At 40.6% G+C, this 8,174-nt stretch overlaps 1 protein-coding gene across 1 annotated transcript in view; it reads right to left on the minus strand.

Moving 5' to 3' along the window:
• The window catches only part of PFDN4 (prefoldin subunit 4), a 4,122-nt gene extending 3,822 nt beyond the window's left edge, over positions 1 to 300 (minus strand). Inside the window, exon 1 of the mRNA XM_019470694.1 lies at positions 256 to 300. Coding sequence (XP_019326239.1) covers positions 256 to 300 — 45 coding nt within the window. The remainder of the gene's footprint in view (positions 1 to 255) is intronic.
• Between the last annotated feature and the right edge of the window lie 7,874 nt (positions 301 to 8,174).

Genomic DNA, 8,174 nt, shown 5'->3' on the forward strand with positions numbered 1-8,174 from the left:
GGCCAGGGACTCCTGCGAGCTGTCCGCAGCCCTCACCAGCCAAACCAGCCGCCTTTCTGGAACCGGAGGTGGAAGAGGCCTTCAAGTTCAGATCGTTGCGGTGGGGCTTTTCAGGCAAAAATAAATATTTTTCTGAAAAGGCTGGTTGACAGCTTCTAAACAGAAACGGGGATAGCTGGCATTTACGCTGCATAATTGCCTCCACATGCTTAAGTTTATTTAGCTTCGCACAGCTACAAAGCAAAAAAAACAAACCAGGTCATCATAACATTTCACAACTGCGGGGGAGAGGCCTGGCATCGCGCATTCCTGATGCTCAGCTGCAGTGGGTACAAGGCCCGTGATGCAAAACCCTGGGGCCTTGGTGGATGGGCACACCTGGATGTTAAGCGACACGAGGGCTCAAAAGTGACAGGATTTCTGAAGGTATTCGCACCGGTGGAGGCTGGCCCAGCCACCGCTGCTGGCAACAGTGGCTGAGACTCCTTGAGACTCTGTGATCGGCTCCTGATTGGGTCTGCCAAGACCTTGAAGAATGATCGGCATCTCCGGTACCCGTGAGCTTTCAAAAATCTTAATACACCTCAGCTACAAAGATTTCCAAGCGATACGCTGTTGTGCCAGTGTCAGGTGGGGATGGCAACAAGCCTGCAGTGTAAGATTCAGAAAGGTGTTTGAAAATATCTTCAGGTGTTTTGCTGTGATTCATCTTTCTGCTATGCCCTCCTGTGAGCTGCAGTTGAAAGTCATTAGAGTTAGACCCAAAGAAAGTACCTGGGTACGGAGGGTCCAGGGCCCTGGACGGTGCGCTTTTGAAGTGTCTGGCTTTGGAAGGGAATTTGGAAAGCTAGGTTAGAGTCTGCGGCTCACTGAGCAGTGTCTAGGGAGAATTTGGATCTCCAGAAGGAAAACCAGACAGTGCTGTGACCAAGGAGCTGTCTAGGGTCAGTACATTCAGTCCCAGGCAGCCAAAACTGCTGAACCTTTTCTCAGAGCTGCCGAGAATCGCCTCCACCAGTTTGGAGTCCAAAGATCAAAACCATTTCCTGAAGGCAAAATTTATAACCTTTCTTTGTCAAGCTGTACTTTAAAAAGCCTAATACCCTGATTGCACGCAATGGTCTTATTCTTCAAACTCTTATTCACGATATGGGAGGCTGATGTACACTTCCCTGCTGTCTGATGGCATCCAAATTCACGTTTCCTAACGTGAACGTTCAGGCGCTCCTAACGCCTGAACGATAAATAACTGTGCATGTTATCCAATGACTGTTTTAATGAAAAATATAGGAACAATCAGTGGAACAGAGTGATAGTGTTTGCTTTTGTTAGAACCCCTTGTTGCTGAGGGGGAATCCAGTCTTGCAGCTGCAGGAGAATCCTTGCTCATAGGATAGCTATACGATAGCTCATAAAAGTCCATTCCAAAGGGAATCCATGGAGAACAGTAGAAGACAACACCCAACAGAAGAATGGGTGTATATTTCAAAAGTTTCCTATTAATTTCCTGCAATTAGGCCTTACTAGGAAGAGCTGAAATGTGGCATGCTCCATTCAAGTCTTAGCACATATACTAAGACCATTCTCTCTCAGCCTTGACTTTGTCCATCATAGATGGAAACAGTATAGCAGCCCTACTGCCTGCGAGAATGAAAAGTTTGGGTTCCTGCTTTATTACTTACGGAGATGGAGCTTACACCAATGGTGTTCAGCTTCATTTTGTAGTAGAGCTGGCTCAGGAGCTCTCTTTCAGTAACTGCTTTTTGCTGAATAAATGTAAGAAAGTCACAGCTACTTGTGGGAAAGATTGCAGCAGGTTTCTAGCTTAAAAATTAGTCGAGGGAAAAAAAATTAGAACTATCAAAATATTCTATAATGGATATTTACTGAATGAAAAAGTTCTGTTTTTTTCAGTTCAGAATGACTGCTCGTTTCAAAACTCCTGTTACAAATTAGTAGAAAAAACAATAGAAAAGAAAATATTTTGAGTGGCCCTCAGGCTGACTGTTACATTTTATTTTGGTGCATAATTTTGACTTGTTTCCCACTGAGGGAAAAAATTATTCACAAAAGTTCTCCCTGGAGAACTATGTTATTATTAACTTAGGTAAAAACATAATCCTAATTCTAAGTCTTTCTTTTTCTCAGAGAACAAACTCGCATCTCTCTGGCCATTCTCCTACTCTTCCCTAAGTCAGCTATCTTCTCTCTTCTTAAAGATCCTACTATGAAAGGATATAGTCTAAACCATGGTTATTTCCGCGGGTTGGTTAACTGAATAATACGTTAGGTCTGAGCCAGTGTAATTTCCTTCAAGAGAAAAGGAGTGGATTTCGTAAGAATTTGATGACATGAAGGCTTTGAAAGTAAATCTTTTTCTCCCACATGCTCAGGCAAGATTTGCGGTGTGAGCATGTTGCCAAGAGTAACTTACTGTAGACCTTTCTTATGTAAATAAAAGTGAAAACAGTGCACGAGTGCAAACATCTACTCCACATTTAGTGGAGTAAGATAAACTCATTGAACTCAGTGACCTCATTTCTCTTTCAGTTGCATAAAAGGACTTGCTCTTTCTTGTACTGGTCCTTGTTGTTGTTGTGAGTGTGGTTAGCTTCACCTTGCAGTTCGGTGGGATCCCTTCCATGGTGTGTATAACCCCCACGCCCTTCATTGTACGTCTCCTTTGCGGTTCTTTTTCACATTTTCATTTCATGTTACTTGCTGTAGCCTTTTGCAATACAGCTCAGTGGGAAAGAGTCTTCCCATGCTCTTTGCTGCCTAAGTAAGTTGTTTTGAATTACCAAACTCTCTACCCTTTTCCCTGAAGTTACACAGAGCTCTTTCTCAGTCTTTGAGCATCTTGAAACACCCACACATCAACAATGTTTGTTAATACAAGATGCATTAGAAATGGAGAAAACTTAATGGAGACTTAAGTGGTTGGTTTATCTAGATTTAGCCTTTATGAAGTGGATCACTATTAGCAAAAGCCGCACAAAGTTGTACTATTTTAATTGTGCCAGTATACTAAAGGGGTACAGCTTCCGTATCATGTAGGCACAGAGCTAGCAGTAGCATGGCATTTCCGATATTAGACAACGTGACTTATTGTGGCATGAAGGTCCTTATGTCAGAATGCCTATGTCTGGCCTTCTTGTACCAGCGTTGCGGGAGAATGGAGGTTGAAGAAAAAAAAATCCCCTTCTAAGGGTGTTCTTCTTTTCCAGAAAGACATGCCAGCTCTTAATGATACAAGTCTTAAGTATTTATAGGACAAAACCCCCTTAGTTTTTCATTCTTTTGTGGTCTGAGAAAAGGAAGGCAGATTTTCTCAGATTTCTAACTTCGTTCTTTCAAAGAAAGAAAATCCCTCCTGTTAGTCAAAAGCAACATCACCATTTCATCATTCAAGCCCTCCTCTATGTTCATATATATCCAGCATTAGAGTTATTAAATTGCATTAGGTCCTTTCTGCAAGTCATCCCAATAAACTTCACCCTCTGTGAAGGAAACTGCTCTTTTCCCTTGCTGTAGTGCTTTGCAGATAGTTCTGCAGCGTCAGCTGGAGCCATGAAGCCAAGGGGAGTTTCTGCTGGCTGTTTGTGTCTGAGATGGAAGCTGGAGATTCCCTTTTGCTGGGAAATCCCTTTATGGTTAAGCACAGTAGAAGACCTTACTCCACCTTTGTGGACAGTGCTTTATAATCCCGTAATTCTGGCCCAGCAGAACAGCTGTTGCCTCATGCTGGTTTTATTTAAAATAAAAGGTAAGAGCTATCTCTGCAACCCTGCCCTTCCTCACCGCTACTTGGCATCTCAATATCAACAGGGAATATACCAGAGTCCAAAATATTAGCCATGTATTCCTGTTACTCCACAATCCATCCTGTTCCACAAATGTTTCTAGTGGTGGAACATCTCTCAGTTTACCGGGAACTTTTTGTGGCCCATACTGGAAGTCTTTCTACAAGGCCTACAACTGCAGCGTCAGTCTTGCTCTTTTTTGACTTTTGTCGTTCATCTTCAGTAAGAACTGCTGACAAACTACCTGGAATTAGGTCTTCAGTTACACCTGTACAGGTAGAAATAATTTCCTTTCTAAAAGCAGCGCTGTCAGTGCCAGTTTCAAAAGTCGGTATCTATTTCTTGAAAAATACACATAAGCAGGAGTAGAGTCCCGTTCCCTCCTTAACCATCGCCCTGCTGGATTCTTTCATCTTAAAGCATTACAAACTTATTTGCCACTGAATCTGGAGGCTGGTTCTAAACTCACAGCAGGTCTGTCAGTAACATGCCCTGTCTGTAGTGTCACTCAGCCTTTCTTAGTCTGCACAAGTTTGTCTTTTTTCTTTTTTCCTTTTCTTTTTTTTGGTGGGGGGAGTGTTGGCAGAATCACAATGGAGTTTGGGAGAAGAGTTTTCCTCAGGGAGATATCAGATGTGCTCATTTGATACTTTACCAAATAGAGCAATAAATATATTAAATGTTTCCCAAGGGCAGTAGTTGCATTCAATAGTCATACATCTGAGGAAACTAAACTCTTCTGTAGAGAGGTATGTGGCCAGGCATTTGAACGGAAATAAACAGCAGGATTTCAGGCAAAGGCTTTATCTGATGAACTACTGATGCGGTCTGCTCTAATCCCTCCAAAAGCAATGAATAGGAGTAACCAGGATGTGGCCCAGAGGGTATTGAGTTCAGTGAAGCATAGCCCAAGTGCCTTTTGGCTGACTAATGGTAAAGGGAAATAGAGTTTTCATATTTTCTTATGGCTCTAATGAAGACAATAGAAGCAAAATGCACTCAGTTCACAGGAATTCACTACTTAAAGTTCAAACTCATCTCTTTGTGGTTTTACAGAAGTACTGCTGGATTAATAGTATCTTTTACATATCTATTACACCTTTCATCAGAAAATAATCTAAAGACCACAGACAAGGATTGTTTCACGCACACCCTCCCTGGGATGAAACACAGCAATGCTCCATGATAGTAAAGACCATCAGAAATCTCCTATTTATTTGCCATTTCTGGGAAATTTAGAGACCAGATGTTATTACCAAACTGTAGTCGTAGGCAAGATGATGATAATACTAATAACTAGCACTCCTCCTCTCTGAACACTTGCAAATGGTCATAGCCGTGGTGTTGTATATGATTCAGAAGGCAATAGCTGCAAATGGCATAGAAGCTACTAACAGCTGGTTGGGGCTCTGAGTTCTGTACTGGCTCAGGGGGGAGACACCGCTTGCTTAGTCACTAACTTGACCTAAACCATCTTTCTCGTATATTGGCAAGAGTTCAAGATGCTAGCCTCACGAGAGCATCACCTATTATCTTGGTATTTCAGGGGATTTTAGAGGCCAGATATTAATATCTGTGAAACTCGTAATTCTAGAAATATAATACAGTATAATACAAAAATAACATGAAAGACTATATTCACACAATTATGCTTTTTGAGATTTTATAGCAACATGTCAGCGCAGGAGCAATAAGGTAAATATTTTTTATTGTTATAAGATAAATGTAAGAAAAATGTGCAAGAACAATATTGTTACTGTCTTTTCTTTGACAAACTGGCTAGTAACATCTCATAGAAATAGAGCTTTCGAGATCTTGGCAAGTAACAAGCATCTGTTTGCTTTCAAAAGACTTGGTATGAGGTCAGTTTTACCTCAGCAGAAACACATCCATCAGACTGAAAGTAATCTGTGCAAATGTTACAGGCTTAATCAACAAATCCAGTAAATTGCATGAGTTTGAGTCTGATTCAAGTGTTTGTATAACCAGCTTTAGCAAATTCTCTCAAGACTTCATATAACAGCTATTTTTCTAGGCAATTGAGACAGTCACACAACAACTAAAAGCTTCAGGTTCATAAATGTAGATCTTCATTTTAAATTTCAAGTGTTGTTTGAATTAAAGGGATACTCAACATTTCCTGCTTCTGAAAGCTTTCCTCGCTTTTGGCAAACAGGTTTTGTTCACTTACTTACATTGTAGAGTTATTAATACCACTAAAACTGAAAATAATTTAATAATTGTTCAGTACCGTAACACAAGTGCTACTTTGCGCATTAACTGCCTGTGAACAAGGCAACTGCACACGTAAAATGTCTTAGCAGAAGGTTAAAAGTATAATTGCATAATATAAAAATTAATAGACACGATTGCTCTTAAGTACACTGTTTCTGTAAGCAGAGCTAAAATCAAGATTAATTTCCCAATGGGGAAAAATCACCAAGAATTACTGTCTCAGAAAGCAGATAGCTGCATACATTCATTTTGGCAGAGATGCAAGTGTCAGGGGATTTTACAGCTGGAAACATAAATGCATAAATACCTACAGAATTTAGGTGCCTTTTGGATTTGGGATGCCTGAAGATCTACATTTTGCACTGTATAGAGATCTAACACTCCGTGTCTCCATGTGATAGGGCAAATTTTAACTGACTCCTTTGGCCTGAATCTTGGGCATAACTTGACCACCCAGATGCTTCTTTAGACTTTAGGTGGAATCTTTCACAGTCCCTCCTCGTGCTTCCCAGGACCCTCCTGCTCTCTATACCTTTAGGATCAGTTAATGAAGACAGATGTCTAGATACTGCGTATTGACACAGGACTGTCTGCAGGTCTAACCTGAATTGGATGCAAGCTGGCCTGATTCTTAGATACATCATCTAAAGTCACTACCACCCACCACAAAAAATAAAGGAGTTTAATGGTAATTTATGGAATCTATATCATTATAGTCTTTTGTTGATACTGCTAAACTAAAACTGCTAAACTGGGTTATGGACATCTGGGAGAAACAAGGCTGAGAAAAGCAACAGGGCTTGTCCTTTACTAGCTTAGTGTGAAGGTATCCACCCACAATTATTGCTCAATCACAAAATCATGATTCCAGTAGGTACTTCTGGGCCATCCTGAGGGCTTCAGTTCACTCTGAATTCCCTCAATTTTCCCCTGGAAGTGTTGAAGACTAGTAAAGAGAAACCAGGACTTCCAGTATCACCTTCCACGGCACAATATCCACTAGTGAAATTCCTACCTCCTGAACGTGAACCATATGCTTTGAAAAATGAAATGTCCTGACAGATTCCTAAATGCTCCTGCTTTTTAAACTAAATGTGCTTTCCACAGTGCTGTGTGGAAGGTGAAGAAAGCTTCTAGACTTCTGTCAGTTCTGTCCAGAGAAAAATTCAGCCTGGGACAGCAACTCATTCTCGCAGCATCCTAATGCACAAATCCTTTGCTACAACAACTCCCTTCCCTGCTCAAGGAGGAGACAATTGCTGAAAGAGACGAGAAACTGAAAAAGCCCAGAGAGTGGTTCTAGTTATCAGAAGAAAAGGGAAGAGCCAGTCAAGTCCCGAGTATCTCCAAGCTGACTGTCAGAACATCTTGTCGTGGACCTCAATTTCTTGGTCTATGCTCACCACTTTCTCCCTGACTTATCTCCCTGTAAGCTTAACCTGTCTAGAAAATGAAGTATGCGCGGAGCATTGCTTTTTTCATGTATAGCAGATAATAAATATTTATTTACAGAAAAGATGATTCTTTTTTTTTTTTTAAGTAAACATTAACTATGCTCACAGAAAAGGTGATTTAATTTTTTTTTTAAGTAAACATTAACTATGCTTAATTTAAGTCAAGAAACCTCTTAATTTTCTTGAACCGTGTACTTACTTAATTAGAGACTCCTTCAGTAGTTGAATGTCGCAATGTTTATTGCAGAGGTAGCTATCTCAAACAGGTCATGGCCAGCTAGAAGATTCCCTGGCTGGTGGAGTTTGAGCTGTTCATCTACCTTTCTGTTTTTCTAGATCCCTCTCTAAGGGTTACCTTGGTCTCAGTTTGCTCAGCAGACCTTTATTTCCACACTGCTACTGTCATCTTGTAGGAGTGTAATCATCTAGGATGCAGTGAGATCGGAAGAGTTCAGTGTTAAAAAACTAATGTTTGATTAAAAATACAATAAGGATTTCCTTTGCTTTCATTTTACAGTGAGTGTCTATATAACAACTTTGAGGTCTCAATTTTTGAATACATTTCAGTTTCTCTTCTGTAGAATGGGAATTACTGTACTTTCCCATTTCCTAAGCTGAAGCTAAATTCATCAATATTTACAAAACTCTAAGATCCTCAGCTGGAAAGAGACATAGAATTAAA

The sequence above is a fragment of the Aptenodytes forsteri genome, unplaced genomic scaffold (assembly GCF_000699145.1).
Source record: "Aptenodytes forsteri isolate BGI_AS27 unplaced genomic scaffold, ASM69914v1 Scaffold159, whole genome shotgun sequence".
Lineage (NCBI taxonomy): Eukaryota > Metazoa > Chordata > Aves > Sphenisciformes > Spheniscidae > Aptenodytes > Aptenodytes forsteri.